This window comes from Heptranchias perlo, chromosome 18 (assembly GCF_035084215.1).
Source record: "Heptranchias perlo isolate sHepPer1 chromosome 18, sHepPer1.hap1, whole genome shotgun sequence".
NCBI lineage: Eukaryota > Metazoa > Chordata > Chondrichthyes > Hexanchiformes > Hexanchidae > Heptranchias > Heptranchias perlo.
The window spans coordinates 24,760,892-24,786,416 of NC_090342.1; the positions used below are offsets into that span (position 1 = coordinate 24,760,892).

Consider the following 25,525-nt stretch of genomic DNA (forward strand, 5'->3'; position numbering starts at 1 on the left):
TTCCCGGTCACTGAATCAGACTGTCTGCAACCTCAGTGCCCTATTTGACCCCGAGCTGTGTTTCTGATCCTGTATCTCTTCTATCACAAAGACCACTTACTTCCACTTCCGTTACATTGCTTGCCTCTCCCCCGACTCAGTCCATTTGCTTCCGAAACCTTCATCCATGCCTTTGTAACCTTCGGACTCAACTATTCCAATGCTGACCTGGCTGGCCTCCCATCCTATGCCCTCTGTAAATTTCAGCTCATCAAAAACTCTACTGCCCATATTCTATCCCATGTCAAATCCCGTTCACCCTCACTAACCTACATTGGCTCCCGGTCCCCCAATGCCTCAAATTTAAAATTCTCATCCTTGTACTTAAATCCATTTATGACCTCACCATTCCCTATCCTTGTAACTTCCTCCAGCCCTACAACTTACTCCCCTCTGTTCTCTGACTCTGGAATCTTGTGCATCCATCCCCCTCTCTTTGCCCCACCAGTGGCAGCCTAGACCCCACACCCTGCAGTTTCCTCCTTAAGGTTCTTTGCTTCTCCACCTCCCTCTCCTCCTTTAGGACCCTTCTTAAAACCCACCTCTTTGACCAACTTTTGGTCATCTATCCTAATATTTCCTTCTTTGGTCGAGTGTCCATCGGTGCAGTGCATTGAGATATATTTCTATGCTAAAGGTGCTGCATTAACACACATTTATGCTACATTTGATATTTTTTGTTGATTTGGAAAATAAACAAGCTTTAACAATATCAAGTAAATCCAAATTGAGAATGTAGAGACTGGGAATGCTTTTGTGGCTGGACTCAAGGGTGATGGTGGAGAGGCAAAGCTGGGTGTCAACAGCATACATATGGGAACCAATCACATGCCTTCAGATAATGTCGTTAAGGGAGAACCTTGTAATTGAGGAAAAGGAAGGGACCAAGAATGGAACTTTGGATGTGCCCATGTGGGGCAGGAGAGAAGCCACTGATGGAGCTATGCTGGTTACTTTGAGACAAGTAGGAGTGGAATCACATGAGGACAGTCCCCTGGAGCTGGACCATAGAGGACAAGGAGAGATAAAATACCACAGTGACAATCTTAGTACTTCAATATGTTTCATTGTAGCTAAAGGTTGTAGCTATGAATTCTCTTTTCTTGGTCCAAATGGGGATTTTAAGATGCTTGGAGTTCCATTCACTGGAGACATCACTGCTTATGTGATCAATTAACAATTGCACTCTATGCCAGTAATAGTGCTCATTATAAATAGTTCAAATAATTTAAATAATTTATGTTACATATTTGTAATATAAATACAGCAGGGAAATGTGAAAGTCGTGACTTCCTCAATAATGAGTTTTCATATTTTCCTCATGCATGGAACATATTCTGTATTCAAAAGTAACTCAAATTAAGAAAACAATCTTTTAATCATGATCATATCCACTGTGGGATAATAGTACATATGGTAAGATGCTTCCAGTGTGTACAGAACATATCCATGGAACTTCTGATATTCGGTCTAAATACTTTAGGGGTATCGGTACAATCTTTGTTCTTTTTCCTCACGTATATAGTGTCAGCCTTGGCTCATGTGTAGCACACTCACTTCTATGTCAGAAAGCTGCAGATTCAAGCCCCACTCTAAACACCTGGACACATAATCCAGGCTGAGAGAGTGTTGCACCGTTGGAGGTACCACCTTTTAGATGAGATGTTAAATTCAGATGAGGGCCTTGTCTGCCCTCTCAGGTGGATATCAAAGATCCCATGACACCATTCAAAGAAGGGCAGAGGAGTTCTCATAGAGTCATAGAGTCATAGAGTCATACAGCACGGATAGAGGCCCTTCGGCCCATCGTGTCCGCGCTGGCCATCAGCCCTGTCTACTCTAATCCCATATTCCAGCATTTGGTCCGTAGCCTTGTATGCTATGGCATTTCAAGTGCTCATCCAAATGCTTCTTGAGTTCTCCCTGGTGTCCTGGCCAATATTTCTCCCTCAAGCAACATCACTAAAACAGATTATCTGGTTATTATCATATTGCCATGTGTGGGATCTTGCGGTCCACAAATTTGCTGCCGCGTTTTCTACACTACAAGTGACTACACTTCAAAAGTACTTCATTGTCTGTGATGCGTTTTGGGACATCTTGAGGTTGTGAAAGGTACAATGTAAATGCAAGTCCTTTCCTTTCCTTTGTGTTTACAGTCCAGCTCAGATATGTACAATATTTTTCTAAGGTTTATAAGATGTTCAATTTAGCTTGCCCTGAAATGTCATAAGATTAAGCATTGAGATTACAACTGGCATTTAGGTTTAGGTATTGAGGCTATAATCAGTATTTTAATTATACATTGAAGTTACAACCTGCACTTAGGATAGTGGTTATTAATGAGCAGAGTATAAATCATTACAGACCTGAAGACCCATTAAACGTAGTGCAGTATCTCAACCGTAGCTGGGTTCCCTTGGTTACAGTACAGCAAGTTACGTTCAAAGTCCAAGATTGTCATACAGTTTAGCAAGGCTGGATTTACAGTTTGTACTCAAAGAATGTGACAGCTTTATTTACGAGCTAGTCCTTCTGGCAGGTTGACTTTGTGGTCCTGTCTGCAAACTTCCTCTTGATAGCTTGTGGTGAACTTTCCCTAGCCGAAGGGCACTGATGTCAATTGTAGCCTTGGCTGTGGCCAGTTAACTCAGCACATATCGGAAATTGAATCTGGGACTTTTTGGTTTATACGACAGTACTATAGGGGCGGTGCCTTTACCTACAGGCCATGAAAAGAGGTCAGAGTAAAAGTTTTTAAAACCTCACTTCCATAGCAAAAAAGATAGACCTGCTGTAACTGTATTCAGTAATTGTACAGTCCACACTATAAACTGACACTTTTCTACGTTCTTATTGGAACTGATTCCGGTTTCAAGCTATTATTGGACTAAATGATGTAGGAAAAGTAAATAGAAAAGAATGATGCCACTGAACATTTTAAAATTTATAACCTTGTAATAGTACCTCACAAACAAACTTAACTAGGTACAGTCTGTGCACAGATCTCAGCCTTTTAAAGCACAGGTGTGGATAAATATTGCACTGATGTACAAACATTACACAGCAGACTTATATAAGAGTCCATCATATAAGTGCAGTGCACAACCTTTTCAAATGCTGCAAAATACAAAATCTAAAAGATTACCAACATTTCACCACCATTGTATGTTGATACAGTAGCACAATTTTGGTCTATAAAGTTACAACATACAACATTATAACAGAGAAGTGTGTACATTTATTCTGATTTGGAATTACTCATATCCACTCGGTATGGTAAAATTAAAGTAAAACCCAATCATTTAAGAAGAAACAGCTTGGAACTTTTTGATTCTCATTATTTCAATTAAAACATTACTATTGGGTATTCAACAACGACTTACATTTAAATACTGCCCTTGGCGTAGAAAACATCCCAATGTGCTTTGCGGAGTAGTAGAAAAAAGGAATAGATAAGGGAATGGATGCCAAGCCTTGGAGGGGGAGATTAGGAGGGGTGACTGAAAGCTTGGTTGAAAAGATGGATTTTGAGAAGGCTTTGAAAGGTGCAGCGAAGAGTGGCAAAGGATATCAGGAAGTGCTATGCATAGAGTAGGGTGAAGGTGGCAGAAGGCTCTGCCACCAATGGGAGGAGGGGTTGCACAAAAAGCCAGGGTTGGAGGACCAGAGAGTGCTGGAGGAAATCTAAGGCGGCAGGAGGGCAGGGATAAGGTAGGAGGAGGCTATGGAGGAATTTGAAAACGAGGACAAAGATTTTAAACTTAGTGCATTGGGGGACTGGAAGCCAATGTAGCTCAGCAAAGCCAAGAGTGATGGGTGAGCATTTTGGACCAGTTGGAATTTATGGATGGTGCAGGATGGGAGGCTACTGAGGAAGTCTTTAGAGAATTCATCAATATAAGAACAATACAAATTCCCAGAGGTACAGATTAAATCTGGGGAAGCTGCAGATCATATATTGAAAATGGACTGTGTATTAGGAATCATTTGTGATTGAATATTAATTATATCTTGTTACTTTTGCAAACAATATACCCTCTGCACACAGTTATTGCCAATAGTAAATGGACTAAAGCCTATGAAATGAAATCTATTTCTCCAACTTTGCCTTCCAATATTTCCAAATAACAGAATAATCACTGAAACAAATTTATTTGCAGCTCTAAAAACCCATCAAAAAGTTCAAAGCTGTTTCTTCTTAAATGATTGGGTTTTACTTTAACTTTACTGTATTAAGTGGATATGAGCATTTCCTGAAACATAATACAAAACATTTAATTATTGCATGGCAATATCTTTGTATAATCTTCCTTAATTATTACCAGAGACAGTGTGCACCCTGGCTTATAATAGAAAATATCAATTATATGCATACATATTTTTAAATGGACTTTATGCAAAAGTGCGTATATATTTAAAAAGATGTCAGATATTTTCTGAAAGTGCATTTGGAATGAAAAGTATAAGCATAGATAATGCTAATCTTTTTTTCATAAGATCTGAAAAAATTCCTTTTAGGTACTGGTTGTCCTCTTAGATCACCAACCAGCTTTTTCTTTCTTCCTTAAGCTCGAGTGAAGCGGAAATTGATTGCAGAAAAGCAGCGTCCCGCACTCTGATACAGAGGAGAAATAAACAAGTCCATAATACTTCTCCAGATGGCCTTAATGGAGGGCAGGCTCATCAAAAAGCTCTTCACAATGGGCATAAGAAACCTGACGTTAAAACATGGACTCAATTACTCACAAGCATCTTACAGATTCTTAATCACATATGTCAACACACTGAAAACTCAGCATTTCAAGCTGTGCATCTTCAACCCACTGAGACCTGCAGCAATTTCCTACCTCAAGTTAATTCCCTAATGTCATTGGTATATTTCATGAACAGATAGGTATTGCATTGTTTCTACTTATTTTCATTCACTCCTGTTAATTGTGTGTGTAAAACCAGTTACGAACAGAAATGGGATAGTGAACGTCCCATAAAATTAATTTGTCTAACATCCATAGTAATAAACACATTTGAACTCTTGACCTCTACCTGCTGCTTTCTCCTCCCCTTTTTGTTTTGGTCAGCCCTGTAAAGGGGCTTCTCCTGCCTGATTATGCCAGTTCTGATGAGGAGTCCCACCTGAAACATTAAACTTTCTCTTTCAGATGCTGACTGACCTGTGTAACTTTACTATTTTCTAATTTTTACCCATTTCATTTGTTCCACTCTTGTCAATTTCCTAACATTCAAATATAATAGTTCTATCATACTGTTAAAATATCTTAATAGGACATAACAATATATTTGGCTATATTAACAATGTATAAAACATTAAAAACACTAATGTATTCTCATTTTCTTTAAGAATAAGTTAGAAAAACTTGGAAAAGCCTCTATTAATTCATATTTGTATAACATTGGTCTATCATCACATTTATTGTCAAAATATACAGTCCTTGGGCTTGAATTTCCTGCATATTTACACCTACAAAATCGAGGAATTTGGGGTGTAAGTGAGTTACGTACGTAACTAAAATACGCCCAAATCTCTTCGATCTTTCGTGGCCGTCTATCGACCCCTTCACCCTAACGCATCTCTGCCCTAAAACTGGCCACGCCCCCAAGTTATAAAGCCTCATATATGAGTTTCCCACAATTACACTTACTCAGAGGCTCCCTGTAAATTAGCAGATTTTCAGGCGCAGCAGCAAACAAAGTCATTCTTCTGGAATTTTATTGCAATTTTTTGAGTGTTTTTAAAAATGTATCCTCACGAAGACCTGCTTTGTATTTTCTGTTTCTTTTAATGCATTTTTATGGCATAAGCATGTCACATTAAAAGTTGAGAAGCTTCCCTATTGCAGGTTCTTAAACATGTGTGAGCAAGGTGCATGAATGATGGTTGAATGTATTGAAATTTCAATTTTCAGAAGAGAAATATATGGTGTGAGATCAACGCTTTCCTTAGGCCCCGATTGTTTACGCTGATTTACAGTCATTTTTACTTTCGGGCTATTCTATTTAGATTGTCAGCTAATCTTGAGATCGGGAGAATGGGCGCAGGAATGGCGCATTTTCTGGGATACGCCCATGCAGGAAATTCAAGGCCAATGTTTTCAGTTCCATACAAAGCTGGCAAATTGAAGTCTGCGTTTAGTTTGTGTTGGCAAACTGGACCCGTTTTTAGCAGGAAAGGAATTTTTGTGTTGTCACAATCTGATTTCATCTCTAGGATTGACTAAATGTTTACGTTTATCTTATCCATTATATATTATTTATAACTACTACATAGAATTACATAGAATGTTCAGCACAGAAACAGGCCATTCGCTGCCAGTGTTTATGCTCCATAGGAGCCTCCTCCCTATTTCTCTCTCTATCTAGCTTCCCCTTAAATGCATCTATGATGTCAAATGGAACAGACAAGTTCCAGAACAAAACAAAACACTGTTTCCTCGATTTAGTGAAAATGCAAGCTTACCAAATGTGGATATAACTTATTATTGCAAAGAGAATCCCTATGATGAATGACAGGGGGATAGCGAAGATCAGAGTGAGCACTTTGTACAGCACGAATTTGCTAATTTCAAACGATGCATGGCTGCAAATCCAGATTGCGTCGAAACTTTGCGTCGCAGCAGGTTCTGCGATCACATCTTCGAAAGAAACCTAGAGGGACACAAATGTGCACACCAATGAGTACAGGCACTGACATCAGTAATAAGGCGTGCAATTTTACCAGAATACCTTAGTTGACCATTATGTACAAAGTAGGGATTTCATTGGATCCTTATGAAATTTTAAAGGATTTTTCTAAATTATCTCTATTTTATGTACAACCACACGAAACGGGCGCGGAAGACCGGCGCTCTACCTTCAGGTCACCATATTCCACCTTTTTTTTGTAGACACCAAGGACACAAACTACCGACACAATCCGTCCTTGTGCATCTGCACCGAACTCATCAGTGACAGTGCGCCGGGCCCCTGACAATCCCCGATCACATTACCGCCCGTCCTGTGGACACTTGCACTAAATAAATATTGGTGGCTCCCGCAAGTTGTGATTCGCACAGGGTCGGACGAGGAATACCCGGAGTGAGGACTCGGTGCTTCCCGCACGTCCACCGGCCGAAGCTCTTACCTTGACGTGAGTGTTCATTCCCTTTGGGTCTCTGTTGTGGTGCTCTTTCCCTTTCGGCGGCGTTTCTTTTTGGTGAGGAAGCAATTCGGTCGATTTAAAAAAATCGTCATCTTCAAACTTCACCCCACGCTCAGTTGCATCTGTTTCCTTTCCCATTTTCACCCCCTTCTGTTTCTATATTTCCTTTTGTTCAAACTCTTCCTGCTGTCTGCCCCGATCGAGCAGAGCGGCGAGTCTGGGTCAGAGCCACGCCCGCTGGGCGCAACCAAGGCTAAACTCACAGTCCCATAGCCCGCAACAGTCACATACACATCCCTCTAAACAAGGACCTGGATAAACAGACAAACACAAACAGGCAGACACAGATAAATAGACACACACAGAGGTAGAATCACACAAACAGCTTGCCCACAGCTAACCTGTTGGAAACGCCGAACGATTTAGGTGGGTGGAGGGGCTGTAATGTGATGTACAAATTCACTGGCAAAATGGGCACACTGCCATCTTTCAGTATCTGTGTTTCTGCCAATAGCCAATTAAATTCTGGAGCTTTAGTTAGGGATTCAGACCAGCCGATGCATATGAAATTAATGTGGATAGATTCAGGGAATAGTTTCCTACTGGATAAGCATTCCTTCCCTCCCGTCCCAGATCCAAATGCTGCTCACTTCAAAACAAATGCAAATCCTTCCGTTTTCTTATTGAGTGGGGCGATGTGCAAACTACAAATGACGTTGATATTTTATCGGTGCTGCTTTCAAAATGAGTATTGCTGTTATTCTTTTTTCATGTTTCTTTTATAAAAGAGGAGTCGGGCTGTTGGTCCTGCCAGCCATCAAGATCAGCTGGACCAACCCAGACAGGATGACTGCAAATGCAAAAATGAGTACTGGTTTTCCAAAATGGGGTTTGGGGATGGAATCCGTGATTGGATCCGACATCCGTAGCGCAGTCCTAATCAACGGGTGGGAGTCGGAGAGCTTTTCGATCAGGTCTGGAGTCAGGCAGGGCTGTCCAGCCTCCGCGGTCTTGTTCGTATGTTGTATCGAGCCGTTTGCCGCATCCATCAGGAAGGATGCAGGTATCGGGGTGGGGGGGAGTGATGATCCCATGCAGCGGAGGCTTTCCGGTTAAGGCTTCCCTGTACATCCAGAGACTGATCGGCGTCTGCGGCCGTTTCGAGCTGGCCTCGGGGGCCAGAGTGAACCAAAGTAAGAGTGAGGCCATGTTCTTTGGCAGGTAGGAGACCCGATCTTTTGTCCCCTTCACCATCAGGTCCGACTACCTGAAGGTGCTGGGGATCTGGTTTGGGGGGCCTCAGGCCTGCACCAAAAACAGGGCGGAGGAGCGGGTCGCTTAGGCCAAACAAAAGCATGGTATGTGGATGGGGCGCTCACTTTCCATAACCGGCAGGAACCTGGTGATAAGGTGTGAGGCTTTTTTTTATTCGTTCATGGGATGTGGGCATCGCTGGCGAGGCCGGCATTTATTGCCCATCCCTAATGGTGTTACTCTACGTGGCCCAGGTCTGGCCCATTCCCCACAACTCCGCTGTCACAGTCACCAAGGTAGAACGCGTCCACAGGGTCACCATGTACAAACCCCTAGACAACGGGGGGAGGAGTGTCCCCAGTGATTCTGATGGCCACCTTTGTGTGTGGCTGCCTCAGGATGTATGTGGAGCCCCAGTACGTCCCGCCCAGCTGGACTGTACCTTACCACCTGTCCCAGGTGGAGAAGTTCCTGAAGAGGAACCTCTTCGAGCACAAGGCCGTCAGACAGTGGTCGACATGGAATGTTCTGAGAGTTCTTCAAGGAAAGAAGAGGGTGGATCCGATCGGACAGTTCCCTGACCAGACGGTCGATGCCATTTGGCAGAACGTTTCATCACCAGAACTGACCAGCAGACACCAGGATGTAGCCTGGACGATGGTGAGAAGGGCCCTCCCAGTGCGGTCCTTCCAACACGCACGGAATCTCAGCACCACTGCGAGCTGCCCTCGAGGCTGCAGCGGGGAGAAGACCGTTGTCCACCTCCTGATGGACTGTCCCTTTGTGCAGAGGGGTAACACAGGACGTTGTGCTGTACGGGCTGTTCCCTGGGATGCACACCGAGACAGATATCAACTGCGGCTGGAAGACCATCAACTCGGTGAAGGAGGCCCTTTGGTCTACTCAAAACCTGCTGGGCTTCCAGCTGAAGGAGCTGTCCATGACCGAGTGTTGCCGACTGGCATACTCCAAGGTCCAGGAGTATGTGCTGCGGGATGCACTGATGCGAGGCACAATCTACTCAAAGGCTCTGTGGGGAAAGGCTACCGTGTAAGGCCGTCCCACCTTGTATTGTATAGCATGTATTATAAGATGTACTGTATTTAAATTGTAATATTGGAATCGTATTGTGTACGCTCCATGTTGTATTGGTTTAAATTGTATCGCCTTGGAATTGTGGTATTCTTAAATTTTATGAAATAAAGTATATTTTGAAATATATAAAAAAACTGGTTTGACTGGCACCATTTAAAAAGGCCAAAGTATAAAAACTCCCATATCTGGGGCACTTGCCAAAGAGCAAACTTCCCAGGGAAACAGAAAGCAGGACTTAAAAGGATATGTTAATATTTAAATTAAACTAAATTCTGTGAAAAATACATAGAATGAGTTAGTTCCAGTCCATTTACTTTGCTTAAGCAATACGTTTTAACCACAATTGTAGAAGCATTGCACTGCACAATTCCACATTCTGCATCAGCATTCCCTAGCAATTGTCTGAGTGAGGTATGACAAAAATGAAATATTTTTTCCAGCTTTGGCTTGGTGGCAGACCCTTTAAATGCACTTTCTATACTTGAGGAGTTTAAAGCCAGCTGCAGTTAATTTCCATGTGCTCAGCAAAAAATTATATAAACGTTGTGAGGTTTGGTTAGATATTTCTATAGATTAGAGAGAGGTATTAAGCCACATAATTAAAACACAGACAGTGCTATATGATTAGTTCAGTTATGTGGATGACTGACATCTCCCTTTTAAATTGAGTTGTCAGTTATGTAAATCCAAGGAGCCTGGGCAATTATTTTAGGGAGTATTTAAGTAAGTTGAATTGTTCAAGCAGAAAGAATCTGCTTTGAACCTTCAAAGGTTAGCACAGACATGTGTAGCTCCCATTATCTAAACTCTAAAAGAAACACTACATAAATTGTTAATTGGAAAGAATATTAATTTAGTGTAGAGATCGTAATAATTTGTTGTTTCTCTTTCAAGCAGCTAGATACTATCATTTCTATTGTAAATATATGTTCCAAATTGACCTCCTTGTGGTATTACACACACAGAATCAAGACAGCCATATAAAGAGATATTAGGATAGGTTTGGTTAAAGAGGTAGGTTTAAGGAGCGTCTTAAAGGAGAAGAGAGAGGTGGAGAGGTTGAGGGAGGGAATTCCGGAACTTAAGGCCTAGGCAGCTGAAGGAAATCGGGGATGCAAGAGGCCAGAATTTGCGGAGCGCAGAGATCTTAGAAGGCTGTAGGGCTGGAGGAGGCTACAGCGATTGGGAGGGGCGAGGCCATAGGGGAATTTGAACACAAGGATGAGAATTTTAAAATCGAGGTGTTGCCAGACTAGGAGCCAATGTCTAGGGTTAAAGAACAGGGGATAATTAGACCAACACATGCAGATGTAATTCAATTCCCATTTTAAAGTTTTATCTATTGTTCTTATTTTTATATAATACTTTAATATTTTTCCAGAGTATAGGCTGAGGAGCTAGGAGATGCAAAACTGAGGAGCTATAATGCCAACATGTGGAAGGATGTAATTACAGCATGACAATCACACTTTGGTCTCTTTTTCCTCTTCCTCTGGTTTTCCTCTTTCAAGCACCTCACCTTCTTCCACTCTTTTGGCCTTTCTTTTAAAATTCTCATTATCTACTGTCCCCTCCACCAAGTCCCACTCTGAGTTTCTAACTGCGATATCCGTCCTCAGGCTCTGCACTGAACAAGTCCTTAAAAAGTGCAAACAAAGTACTCGGGTTCATTTCTAGAGGATTAGAATACAAAAGCAGGGAGGTAATGTTAAATTTATATAGCACCTTGGTTGGACCATACCTTGAGTATTCTGTGCAATTCTGGTCTCCATACTACAAAAATGATATTATAGCATTGGAGAAAATGCAGAGAAGATTTACAAGAATGTTACCAGAATTCGTCACTTTGAATTGCAACTCCCTTAAGATAAAGGCCAACACTCGATTTCTCTTTGTCTTCCCCCAAACCTTCGGGTAGATCAGCTAGCTGTATCTCACCTAGTCCACTCACCCTGTACTACTCTAGGACTCCTGGGCAGTAAACTCCCTAAAAACATTTGGCAAATGATGTACTGCCACTCCACATGCCTTTTTTTGTGCTCAGAGCCAATGTGACTCCCGTCTGAAATTACGCTGGTTCTCTGACTGTTCAGGGGGGAGAAGCTCAAGACTTTGTGCTGTGCTGTCAGCGATACATATAGCTGACTGAATTGGATTAATGAAGCCTGCTTTTCTTTGTCTAGCCCTGGCCTTATTTTCGCTAAGCTGTTTGGCCATAACCCCTCTAATATCTACATCATTGCCAATCAAAGCTTGAATGGTGCAGTGGATGATACCCCCACTCCTCTCAACCTTGTTTAAGTGAGATATTCCAGCCAAACTCTGACCACATGTACCTCTGTTGTTCCCCAAAATCCCCAAATGCTAGCAACTCTGCTGTTTTCATGTTGGTAATCCTGTACCACATGTGGATGCTTTATTGTGAAGGAATATCCTTTTACCCCTAGCCCTTTTGTCTGTGTCCTATTCATATGATTGGATGTAAGTAATGAAACATCTTGTCTGCAGCTCTGGTCACTACACAACTAGCATTTTCACATATCACTGCTTTATCAATGCCCTTGCCTCTATCATGAAGTCAGGAGTGGTATTGTTCACTGTCGATTCAGCTCCATTCACAATTTCTCTGGTAATAATGTAGCCCATGTCATTCTACAACACGACCTGGACAAAGTGGCAGGTAACTTTTGTGCCACAGAAGTGCCAGTCAATGACCATCTCCAACAAGAGAAGGCCCAATCACCTCCTTCTGACCTTTTACAACACCACCATCACCAAGTTCCCAACCATTAACCTTCTGGGGGGGTCACTATTGACCCAAAGCTTAACTGGACTAGGCATTTCAACACTGTGACTACAGTGGCAGGGCAGAGGCTGGGTACTCTGCGATGGATGATTCACCTCTCAATGCCTCTCCACCATTTATAAGGCTGAAGTCAGGAGTGTGATGGAATACTCACCACTATCCTGGATGGATGCAGCTGCAACCGCACTCAAGGAGCTCTAAACTATCCAGTCAGCTTAATCAGCAGCTTTGCCACTCAATATCCATCCCCTCCACCACTGGTGCACTGTGGCTGCAGTATGTATTATCTACAAGATGCACTACAACAACTCACCAAGCTGACTTTGACAGCACGTCCCTGCTCCTCCACCTCTACCACCAACAAGGACAAGAGCATTAATTTTGTGGGAAGATCATCACCTCCAAGTTCCCTTCCAAGTCACGCATCATCGTGACTTGGAGATATACCTCATGTTTCTTCATCGTCACGTGGTCAAAATCCTGGAATTCTTTAACACATTGTGGGAGCAACATCAGCACAAGAACTGCAGCGATTCAAGGAGAAGGTCCACCTCCCCAGGGAAACTATATAATTTGTGGAATTTCAACATCAACTAAAAAAACTGAACTAAAATTAAAAGAATATAGTAAATCACAATATTTAGCACTCAGAGAATTAAGGGATAGAGAGAGTTCTAATGGATAATCAACAGAATGATTTGCTCATTAGACTAGCTGTTGTTTACACTGTGAACAACCAAAACACAATTGATGAAAGATTACCAAATGCTCACATCTTTGACATGAACTTCAGAAGTTTTAAACTATAATATATAATATAAGTTAAACTAGAATTGTTTTAACACAGCTGTAGAGAACCTAAATGGGCAAAGCTATTATACCACAATGCCATGAATTCAAATATACCAAGTTATTTCCTATCATACAGAAACTCTGATCCACGAACAATACTCACTATAAAATATGACACATAATTCAGACTCATGAATAAATCCCTCCTCTATTTTAACATTGTCATCTTGGTAAAAATGCTGCACGATCCAACAATCAGTCACTGTATAACGGTCCCAGTATGTTTAGAGGAGATAAAGATGTTTGAAAGTACAATTTAGAATTTAAAGCTAATGTATAATTCTGGAGAAAGAATAAACTTGTCATTTTCATCAATTATCCACATTTGCATTGTTCATTGACTGTACATTGTCAGCCCAACTAACGTGACCTTCCATTCTGACTTTGTTGAAAATTGAGCACATTATTGGGGTCGAACATTGTGTCCCTTTCATAGTCCGTATCTCAGCAGGACAGGAAGCCAACCATGCAAAGCGAACAAGGCCAGACCCTTCTTTGTGAAGTCACTGGGGGAGACGTTCTGGCATCTGGCATATAATCATTGCAATGGGGATAGTTGCCAAGGCTATGGAGGCAATTCTTATGATAGCAATTCCTGTACATACGTACACTAGGCCATCTATAGAACCTAACATCGTAACTTCCTAGCTTTCAAATGAATCAAAAGGTTCTGTTTTGCAGGTAGCTATTTACCCAAGTGACCCAAATATTGTTTTAATTCAATTAATATGTTATTTCTTTTTCCAACTGGACATGGCGCATTTTTCCACTTTTAGCAAGAAAATGACTAATAATTTTGAAGACCACCATTTTAAAACAGCCAAAACAAGAATGGTTTTAAAACTTCTTAGCAATTAAAGATCAGGGAAAATGAACTTTTGACAGTAACGGGTTATTTGAAGGTTACAGCAATTGGGTAACCGTTATGAAAGAGAAACTCTTAAGTAATTGTACTATGATTAAAATGTTCCTTACACTTTTATTTTGTTTGTGATCAATTAGACAATGTTACTGGTGCTAAAATCTGCACGTTGGCTGGTGAATGTTTTGAAAACTAAGTTCTTTCCATTGTATTCTTTTTTGAAGGACAATGATGTAATCGAAGGCAGGGAGTTCCTATTATAAGCACTTCCTGCGATAGGTTGAAAGCCTTGTTGCACCCACTTTCCTGCAGTTGTTTTCCTAATTAATATATGTAGTAATGTGTGGAAAAAATTAAAAGTTACAAAAATTTCAGTTTTCAGCACAGGAAGCACTTATAACTCGAATTTCCTGTCGTGTATTGTTGCATTGTGGAAAAATACTTCTTTAGTTTACAGCTGCAATTATTTAGTATGCATTGATAAAATTATAGCTTTTAAAAAAGTGATAGATTATGGATTATAGCGAATGATTTGGCTGGTTATGATATATAGAAGACACTGCAGGAAGACAAATTCTATATATTCAGAAACAAACTGCAGTCAATTCATCTGGGACACCTGTAGCCGTAGGCAGTGTGCAAAAGTTGGCTAGGTGATAAACTTTTCTTGTCAAAGCCGAAACCAGATAGCAAAGGATAAACTCCTGATAGATCTATTTTTTCCAAATTTTTTAAGCAGAAAAAATGACTGTCCGGACATGCTTTTCAGTCATACATACCTAACCAGTAGAACAATTTGCAACAGTAATCCCAACACCAGTCACTAACTTGGAATTCTGTAATAAGTGTAGCCTTTGTTTGGCTGCAGGAACTGACCTGTAGTGATGATAGAAGGCAATGTAAAATCCATTGAATAGATCCCATGGTTACTTCTCTTTTGTGTACTCCTAAATGTACACATGGAACAGCATTCAGTGAAGGCAGGTATGATAATCAGATCTAGGTTTGCATTATGATTGCCCAAACATAATTAAGTGATCCACACAAACTAATTTTTCAGAACAGTGATGAATTACTTTGACCATTTTACAATGTTGTATGTAGCAATTCATATCAATTTTTTTTAACTAGTAAAAAACCCATAATTCTGAAGGAGGCTGGGGAGGCACTAACCATAATTTTTAAAAAGTCTTTGAAACTTGAATTGTGACAAATAACTGGAGGGTAGCAAGTATTGCATCCCTGTACAAAAAAAAACTGAACGAGATAAGCCAGAATATTATGACCCAATTAGTTTTACGTCCATTGTGAGTAAATTCTTTGGGACTGATTTTCCTTTTTGTTGTAATGGTGGTAAATCTTCAGTGGAGCAGGCAATTTTCCATGCCTGCACCGCTGATCTTGGCCAATTTCCTGCGGTCGGGGTAATTTGAATAATTTGACTGTATTTCTGCTGCGGCCTGCTTCAGGAGGAGGTAGGGAAATTGTTGCAGCGCGTATCACAATGTAGCATAGTCAGTGGGGCCTACAGAAGTAATAAAAATGATTTTAAAAATGTTTATTTTAAATTCTGCCCCTTACTGTAAAGGATCTCTCGATTTATTGCATTAGGCAAAGTGACCCTTTAACTTTTAAATCCTTCCCTTGCGCCCATAATAACCCTGGATACCATGAATGCATTGGTGTTCCTATGCCCATGTTGCTATGGCTCAAAAGATGAGAAAAATACTGTATAACAAAAACCTGCCATTTGTGGTTAATTATAATATACCCAACCCTATTTGGGTGAACATATCCCAGAAGTGTCATTGTGTGGCAGGGAGCTGGCTTCCTTGTCTAATTTCCGTCCTTGCCTTCCCAGGTTCTGCTGGTTTACCAGTGCAACATCAGAGGAAAGTCAGCCCTCTAATCCATAATATGGGATGAAATTAGTGAACACTTTGAAAGGCACTAATCAATGATAATCAACAGAGATTTGTAAAGGTCATGCTTAAAAAATGTAATTGAAAGTTTTAATAAATCACAGAGGTGGTAGTGAATCGGCCGCCCATTATGCGCTCCACCCAATTTTCATTTCCATTGTCTACAGTGGAAAGAAAAATTGGGTGAGGTATAAAATGAGCGGGTGATACACTTCCTCCCGTTTTCCGTCTGGGGGTAAAAGTGAAAATTCACCCCAGAGAGTGTAGCAAAGGAAATGCAGTCGGCGTATAAAGGATTTTTAGAAGGCATTTGATAAGGAATTTGTTACAAAAAACAGTAGCACTTCCATGCCAAAGACATGAATGCAATGCTGGAAAAAGCTTAATGATCTCACCAGGAGAGAGAAAGTAAGGGTGAACCTTTATACAGTTATAGAATTGTTTGTGTGCCATATGGCTACTCTCTAATGTTTCCTGTCACTTAATAGTCATTGTGCAGTGATATAACATTTTGTTAGCATGGTACAGTCTCATGCCCACCTAGGAAACACTCCTGCTTACAAGGCACAGAAACTCTACAGAAGTCAGTGCAAGGATGCAATGCATGAAAGAGCAGCACCTTAGCACCACACTCACAATCACTCATGCAAAGGAAAAAGGATGTGCAAATGTTGTGGGGTGCCTTAATGTTGCAGATAGTCATGAAAGTGTAATATTCCTCTGCAGTAGAAGAAGAAGGCATTTAAGAGAAGGCAGGCCACAGTTACTGGAAGATGACCTGTTACAGTTCAGGAAGTGATCCCAGTTGAAGAAATGACTCCAGCAACATACCATGAGAGAGGTGGCAGAAGACAGTAAAACTGGTGGGCATGTCCCCACTGAGGGTTCATTGTTCACTTTCCTTCCCCTCCAGTCCTGGTTAATGTGGTGCAAAATGTCAACTTTCAGGACCTTCCCATGTAGATGACAGTGATGATGTTAGCACATGAGAACACATGAACCTAATTGTTAATGTGAATTGCTGTTTGACAATCTTTATATCTTCACTGGAATGGCACAGCAATTAGAGACTGGACTCTCCATGCTTGAATGGCATCCCATCACAATTCTAAGACTTGGCCCATGCAGCAGCCCAGTTACATCCATTTAGGGGGATACAGTTAGAGAGTTTGAGGGGAGCACTGAGTTGGAATCACTGAGCTCCTGGACAACAGGAACAGAAAAAGCAGGAGGAGGAAGAAGAGGAGGGCCCTCATCAGCGAGCCTGCTTCAGCTGCTGCACAGGGAATGGACCCAGATCTCAGTGGCTCTGCATTCAAAAGAAGAATGCTTTCAGAGAATAATAGGCTTTTTGAGTCATTGGGTGGTGTGTCTACCAGTTTCTGCACCATGGCAACAAGTGTGGAGGAGTCCATATCCCACATGTGTGAGGTGCTGATGCACAGTATTGAAAGCATGCAGACAACCTTGGATGGCATCTGGGCCATTTGTTGCGTAGCTCCTCACAGCTGAGGTCTTGTTGCCAGTCATACGTTCTCTAACGAATGCTCAGTCTTCTGCAATACAGGTCCTTGGCCACAATGTGGCAGCCTCCTTGGACAAGATCACAGAGGATGTTGCTCAAACAAAGAGGGAAATAGTCATCTCAAAGCATACTATCACTCCTCTTATGGGACTTGAGAACCCTCAGACCTATGGTCAGAGTGACTAAGAAGCAGCGAGAATGGAAGGGTTGGAACAGACTGTAGATTTTGGTACCTTCTCCCTCTCTCCAGATGGCTCCACTTCCACTGCTATCAGACTGCCCCAGTGTCTGCACAGGGCCTGAAAGCATGCAACGCCAGACTCTGCCATAGCAGTGGCTGAGCTGCAGTCTGAAGCTGGCCCATTTGATGAACATGGTCACAGAAATGGAGAGCCACCGTGGATCCCAGAACCTGACAATGACAAACAGCTGCCATCTTCCTCCCTCAGGGGAACCACTTAGATGATAAAAGGTGTCAGCTTTGGATCAATGGTAGCACTCTGGCCTCTGAGTTAGACGGTCGTGGGTTCAAGTCCCATAAGAGACTTGAGCAGATAATCTAGGCTGACACCTCAGGGCAGTATTGAGGGAGTGCTGCACTGTCAGAGGTGCGGACTTTCGAATGAGACGCTAAACCGAGGCTCCGTCTGCCCTCTCAGGTGAACATAAACAATCCCATGACACTAATTCGAAGAAGAGCAGAGGAGCTCTCGCGGTGTCCTGGCCAATATTTATCCCTTAAACAATATCACTAAAACAGATTATCTGGACATTATCTCATTGCTGTTTGTTGGACCTTGCTGTGCACAAATTGGCTGCTGCATTTCCTACATTACAATAGTGACTACACTTCAAAAGTACTTCATTGGCTGTAAAGCACTGTGGAACGTCCTGAGGTCGTGAAAGGCACAATCTAAATGCAAATCTTTCTTAGAATGAAAGCACCAGATGAACCACCAGGCTAATTAGCTGCGAATAAAAGGGGGAAACACCATGGTGGAAAGAATTAGATTAATAGTGTGGCTCTCAACACATTATATACACCATGAGAAAGTCAGTAATTCAGATATATTATTTTTACAAGGCTAATTGTTCATTTGAGAACTGCAGTGTTTATAACTGATGTTTGAAAAAAAACACTCATCATTTTAGTACCTGGAGGCTTTTCAAGCTTGTAGAAACTTGCTGTAATCTCTCCACATTTCATTTTTGTGGTTTCACTCTTCTTGATAAACGCAGTAGAGAAAAGTTAACAATTTTCCTGTTGTTTCATGATTCTTGCACATATCAAGCATATTTGCCATATCCAGGAACCTCCCAAGGGTAACCAGTCATATCCCTAGAATATTTAATTGTTCTAATGATAGTTGCTTGCTTTGTTGATAATTTTACCATAACAACCATTTAATGTTTGCATTTTGGGAAAACTGACTAAGTCCCATCTCCAGATAGCCATTTTGTGGAGTGAATGTGATGCATAATGTTTCTTCCTATTTGGATAATGGATGATCACATTACTCATTATATTATTATTTGTGTTATGGAAATTCATACTATAGTCTTAATTATTACTTCATGTTTCTATTGATCCATTTTAACCTTTTGATAATCATAGTAGCAATTGCGCACTTGATTCAGAAATAGCACAGGTTATAAGCTCATATCATTAGCCATCCGGTGGTGTAGTATTATTGTAATATTTCTTAATTTATAATCCTTTTAACACAAAAAGAATTACCTGCCTCAATTATGTCAAATCTCAGGTGAATGACTTGGTGGAGTCTCTCATATTGGTGGAAAATTGCATCGCAAGGAGGGAAAAAGAAATTGTCACCATGACAGTCGAAGAAATGAACCAAATAACATGGCAATCCCTAAAGCAAAAATACAACCTTTGTTTGAAAACAAGAGCACAAACTTCCATTGTGGCTTTGCTAACACGTCTTCACTTTGACGGCAATTTTTTTGTTGTTGGTCACCTTGGGTGCTTAATACGCATAGAAATCCATTCCAAGCCAAGGTAATGATAAATCTACACTTGCAGAATATCTGTTTACCTGATACAGAGTGCACCCACTCTCCCCAAAGGGACACAGCCCACTTACCCAAGTCCAGAGAGGTTAGGCAGAGGTTGGGGGAACCAAGTTTAATGGAATTCCCAAATGTACGCATGGGTAGTTTTTAACCAGCTAAGGCTGCATAACTTAGAAACCAGTGGTTAGCTTCCTACTGCTTGTTCAGCAAGGACCACCTTGCCTGTTAAGGCATAAGGTTACACGGTCATCTGGAGCCAAGTGGGAAGAATTTCAGTCCACATTGATAGATCTACTCCTCCAGGTTCTATTAGTTAGCCATGTTGAGCTGGTCGATCATCAACAGCGATATAGAGTCCTGTGGACCTGCTTGGCTTAGATGTTTACAGCTGGGTCTGCCACAAAGGGTTGACTTAATTTCAACCTTCAATCATGAGGTGAAATAATCCTAAAGAGACACACTTACCTCCCTACCAAGGAGAATATTCACTAGTTGGTCAATAGCCAACTGACAAGTCCAGGTTTGAGTCATCGCTAGGTGGATAGCTCATTATAAAATGCTTGAAAGCATTGGCACCATCCTCAGCATGGGTACACACCCTACCTCATGAAATGGTGGTTTCACCAGTTGGAGATGCAGAACTTTAGCAGCAGCTGCCTACTTCTCCACAATCCAATGAAGGTAGGAGATGAGCCTTTCTTAGATCATCACTGGGACACGCTCTGCATATTTAAAGGACTTTTGCGGGTGTTCCGCTTGCCTGCTCAAAAGTGCAGGTTAACCTTGGGACACGGCAGGAAGGCAGCAAGATCAGAGAGGGTAAGTGAGTGCCCTCACTTTAGCTGCCCAACCAGGCGGGGGTTGTTAAAACTGGGGCCATGGTTTCTGTTCTGAGGAAAGAGTCTAAAGCCTGGTGGGTTGCATGTTTTACTCGGTCTAGGATCAGCGCATTGTTAAGGACTTTCAAAACGAGATTCCTGTAAATTAAGATGAAGTATTGTATTTAAGTATTATGTATTAGTGCCCCATACATAATTTAACAAAATAGTTATGTTTTGGGGGTGCAACACATGGAGCAGAAGAAAAGAAATACACTATACTGCACATATAAAAAACAAACAATCTAAATTCTTTACGACTTGTGAGTTTGAACATTTGAACAGGTGCTCTGCTACAAGAAAAACCTGTTTAATTACCAGAATATATTTGTTGTCTCACTGGAGTGTGCCACCTCCCAACTACTTACTGGGTGTACATTTTCTGTGTCTCTGCGCTAGATGTTTTAAATGGAAACTTCCTATTGTTTGTTTGTGCAGCCTTGGCTCAGTGGTAGAACACTTGCCTCTGAGTCAGGAAGGTTGTGTTTTCAAGCCCCACACCAGAGACTGAGCATATAATCTAGACTGGTACTCAGTGTAGTACTGAGGGAGTGCTGCACTGTCGAAAGTGCTGTCTTGCAGATGCGATATTAAACCGAGGCCCCATCTGCCCTCTCAGGTTGATGTAAATGGTCCCATGGCACTATTTGAAGCACGAGCAAGGGAGTTCTCCTGGTGACTTAGCCAACATTTTTCCCTCAGCTAACATCACTAGAACAGATTATCAGGTTATTTATCTCATCGCTGTTTATGGGACTTTGCAGGGCACAAATCGGCTACTGATTTTCCTATATTACAACAGTGTTTACAATTCAAAAGTAATTGGATGTGAAGCGCTTTGGGATGTCCTGAGGACATGAAAGGTGCTATATAAATGCAAATTCTTTCTTTCGATTACAGGTTTGTGTTTTGCTTCATGGATTTGATGCACCCTTTATAATGTAGTCAGAGGCAATCTTGGCTTGTGTGCTCAGTTAAAGATATTATGGGAAAAGAATATAAGTGAAAAACAATGTAATACAAATCAAGGGCCCAAAAATGTTTTTCTCAATCAGTTCCTGTTTCCCTGCATACTATTCACTTTCTCTGCCCATCCTCACTCATTCACCGCATAGCTTTCTTTGCATCAGTCATACTATGCATCAGTCATTGCATGCAACATGCCTGAGTGCTGAATCAGATAGCCTGGACAGTATAGTTCCAGATGAGACACTGTTCATCTTCTCACTGCACTTACTACCACCCCCTGTTACAGCTTTACTCACCCTACTATTCACATCTCAAATGGTATGCTTAGATAACAAGTAAGAAACATTTTCTATCTTTGCACCTACAAGTGTTTCCTCATCTGACACTGTGACATACAGAAAACTACTATTTACTTTGTGCTGTATTCCTCAAGTGTATGAAGCATATATAATAATATCAATGGCTGATTCTGGCTGAGAGTACATTTTGGAGTCTAAAGTGTTTGAGATAGTTAAAAGTTACTTGTGCCAAGGATAACATAGAGTAAATTACTTTGTTATTCCCACATTCTAGACATGCATTTGTCCAGTCACTCAGCAAATGTTCCAACATGTGCCTGCAGTTAGAGAGCATGGGGCATGATTTTAGCTTGGAGCCAGGAACCCAGAGCGTCTGTAGGTATTTGCGTGAGGAACCCAGAAGCCAAATGAGTGGGTTGCAATCTGCGATCGCAGTTCAATTGAAGATAAGTATTTGTGCTTCCAGGTTTCCCGCATATCAGGCAGCCAGACTGATAGGCCGGCTGCCTATCAGAAGGGAAAGGAGCCAGAATCGGAGAGAAGGGTGGGAGGGAGAGAGAGATTGTGAGTAGTGGAAGAAATCAGAGGGGTGGAGGGACATGGATGACATTGGGTCTGCCTTGGTGAGGATCGAGGGATCCACCCTCAGGGATGTCCAGCATCGGGAGGGGGGTCCAGCATCGGGGGTTGGGGGGGGAGGGGATGGGGGCGGTTCCAGGCCCGGCAGAGAGTCCACCGTGGCGGGGGGTGGGGGGTAGTGGTTGGCTAATTGCGGGGTCCTGTCGGCCAGGTGAGCTTGTTGGGTCTGGAAGAAGCACTCCTGCTCCTCCGGGCCCACAAACAGTACAATAAAGGCATTCACCTCATGGATCCGGCCCTTCCCACCTGCTTTCACCTGACATGAAACAGAAGCGATGGGAAACCCGAACAGGTAAGGTTAAATGTGTTTGACATTTCTAATACACAAAAAATTAAATGCCTCAACTATTGCAGTGAGGTACATTGCCTCTTTAAGTATCGGCCCGCTGGCTTTAAGTGAGGTCAAGACTTCTGGGTTTCTGTTGCACACACGCATCCAGACGCGCCTGGGTTAAACCCGGAATTGGGTGCATTGGGCCGGGATACGGTCCCACTCCAAAAATCAACTATATTTACTGCCCACCCTCCGCCAACCCACCCGTTTTTGTGGGTTAAAATTACCCCCCATGTATCTGCTCAAAGTCACCCTTTCTAAAGAATTTCTGCAGAGTATCTGCATTAATTTCAATTTTACTAGGAAATACCTTGCAGTTGAATCTGAATGGCCTTATTCTTTATAAATAGTCATACCTATTGTAGCCTTCAACGTTCTTCTTAATCCTCCTATTTTAGTGTGAAAACTCTTGATCATCAGCTTCATTTTGGAAGTGTGCATAAAGGAAGAAGTGCTGAGCAGGATAGTAAAACAGCCTACTATAGAGTATTGCTATAAAAATGCAGAGTTACAGTGGAGTCCAACAGGGAAAAAAATGGGAGGACTAATCATAAAATCCAGCAGAAATGTGTGCTTATGTGAAGGATTGTACAGTATAAATAAAGGAAAAAAGTAAGATGATTTACCTTTTAAGTGGTTTCAGAACTATTTTTCCCTGCTCTTTGATGAAACGTTTCAACTTTACTGGTGAACCTTGGGTGAACTTAAATCTTTGGTAATATGGTGCCATCAAGCTGTGCACAAAAACATATGCACAGTAAGTTATATAGCAGATGATGTCCCTGTTGTTTGATTAAATAATGTTATACTTCCCATGATCGGTAAACTAGTGTTCCTCAGTGAACCGTGAGGGATGAAACTTATTCAATGTTTGATTGTGACCTGATTATTTGGATTTGATAATTCAGGCAAATAGGAAAATACAGATTTCCCCATGGACCTTGTGGAAGTCCATTCTATTCTTCACCTTTAGAGAATTTATCTTAACCTTAGATCTAACAAAAAACACAATTGAACTAAATTAAACACTCCCTACCATAAACGTACGGGAAATGCTCCATGTAGATAGGAATGGGGTTGGCCATGAAGCCTCTGCCTCTATCCTCCAACGGCCTCCTGACACTCACTGTTCATGCTCACACAAGAAGAACGGTCACTTAGGTTTCAGAGGCTGCTGGTGTCCATGGAACGTGGCACAGTGTGAGTTACTGAGTGGAAGGGGAGAAGAATAAAAGTTATGTTGGATACACTTCTTATAGAAACAATAATTGCACTTTTCGCAATCAATCATGAAAAATGTCTGCTGAGCATAAAGGGGAATCCAATTCACCCAATATAATTAAAAAACAATATACATCCATTTATAGTTACAGTAATTGTCTACATGTTGCAGTAGAAGCCAAATGAGGTGAGGATTTATTAATGATGTGGAGATGCCAGTGATGGACTGGGGTGGACAAATGTAAGGAGTCTTACAACACCAGGTTATAGTCCAACAGCTTTATTTGAAATCACAAGCTTTCGGAGGCTACCTCCTTCGTCAGGTGAGTGTGGGATTCCATAAAGGTATAGCATATATAGTCAGAGAACAATGCCTGATGATTACAGATAATCTTTCCAACTGCCCGTTATCAAAGCAATCAAAGGAGTTGATTGGTGTTCAGACAGAGAAACATTACATACAAGACTATCGAATACACAAACGGTCACAATAAAAAGACAGAGAGAGAGAGAGAGACACACACCCAAAAGGCAGAGAGAGAGAGAGAATGTCCAGTTGTATTAAAAACAGATAACTTTTTTTCGCTGGTGGGGTTACATGTAGCGTGACATGAACCCAAGATCCCGGTTGAGTCTGTCCTCATGGGTGCGGAACTTGGCTATCAATTTCTGCTCGACGATTTTGCGTTGTCGTGTGTCTCGAAGGCCGCCTTGGAGAACGCTTACCCGAAGATCGGAGGCTGAATGTCCTTGACTGCTGAAGCGTTCCCCGACTGGGAGGGAACCCTCCTGTCTGGCGATTGTTGCGCGGTGTCCGTTCATCCGTTGTCGCAGTGTCTGCATGGTCTCGCCGATGTACCATGCTCCGGGGCATCCTTTCCTACAACGTATGAGGTAGACAACGTTGGCCGAGTCGCAGGAGTATGAACCATGTACCTGGTGGGTGGTGTCCTCTCGTGTGATGGTGGTATCTGTGTCGATGATCTGGCATGTCTTGCAGAGGTTGCCGTTGCAGGGTTGTGTGGTGTCGTGGACGCTGTTCTCCTGAAAGCTGGGTAATTTGCTGTGAACGATGGTCTGTTTGAGGTTAGGTGGCTGTTTGAAGGCGAGTAGTGGAGGTGTGGGGATGGCCTTAGCGAGGTGTTCGTCGTCATCGATGACATGTTGAAGGCTGCGAAGAACATGGCGTAGTTTCTCCGCTCCGGGGAAGTACTGGACGACGAAGGGTACTCTGTTGGTTGTGTCCCGTGTTTGTCTTCTGAGGAGGTCTATGCGATTTTTCGCTGTGGCCCGTCGGAACTGCCTTTCCTTATAATTAAATTAGTGAGTTAGTTTGCTTTGTAATGAACAGTAGGAGAACATTTCCTTTGTGTAATATGTGATGAAATTGTAAACCTGGGATATGAAATTCCTGGGTTGGGGGTGGGTGGAAAATGGCAGTTGAGTCCATGGGAGGGGAAGGGGGAGGCTGGAATATAGGGAAGCCCCAGAATAGCCAAGTTTTTGTCCCATTTGCACTCTGTCATAAATTCCAACAGAAGTGGGGGAAGGCATGCAAGTAATGGATTTAGGACGTGTTGACATCATCCGAAATTCTGTTATTTCCATCTTCTCATCTGACCTTCTAAATGAATGCC

The 25,525-nt window shown here is 42.0% G+C and overlaps 1 protein-coding gene across 1 annotated transcript; it reads right to left on the reverse strand.

Moving 5' to 3' along the window:
• Positions 1 to 2,977: 2,977 nt before the first annotated feature.
• On the reverse strand, positions 2,978 to 7,841 carry cav2 (caveolin 2). The gene is made up of 4 exons (XM_067999548.1): positions 7,600 to 7,841; positions 7,181 to 7,509; positions 6,518 to 6,705; positions 2,978 to 4,757 (listed from the first exon to the last, which is right to left on the reverse strand). The coding sequence occupies exons 2-4, from the start codon at positions 7,334 to 7,336 to the stop codon at positions 4,607 to 4,609; spliced, it is 495 nt and encodes a 164-aa protein (XP_067855649.1). The 5' UTR covers positions 7,337 to 7,509; positions 7,600 to 7,841; the 3' UTR covers positions 2,978 to 4,606.
• Positions 7,842 to 25,525: the final 17,684 nt, after the last annotated feature.

Coding starts and splice junctions, on each gene's coding strand:
- cav2 (XM_067999548.1), bottom strand. CDS start 7,336: ATGGGAAAGGAAACAGATGCAACTGAGCGTGGGGTGAAGTTTGAAGAT. Junction 6,706..7,180: donor GAATGAACACTCACGTCAAG/GTAAGAGCTTCG, acceptor GTGTCCCTCTAG/GTTTCTTTCGAAGATGTGAT. Junction 4,758..6,517: donor ATAAGTTATATCCACATTTG/GTAAGCTTGCAT, acceptor TTTTAACGTCAG/GTTTCTTATGCCCATTGTGA.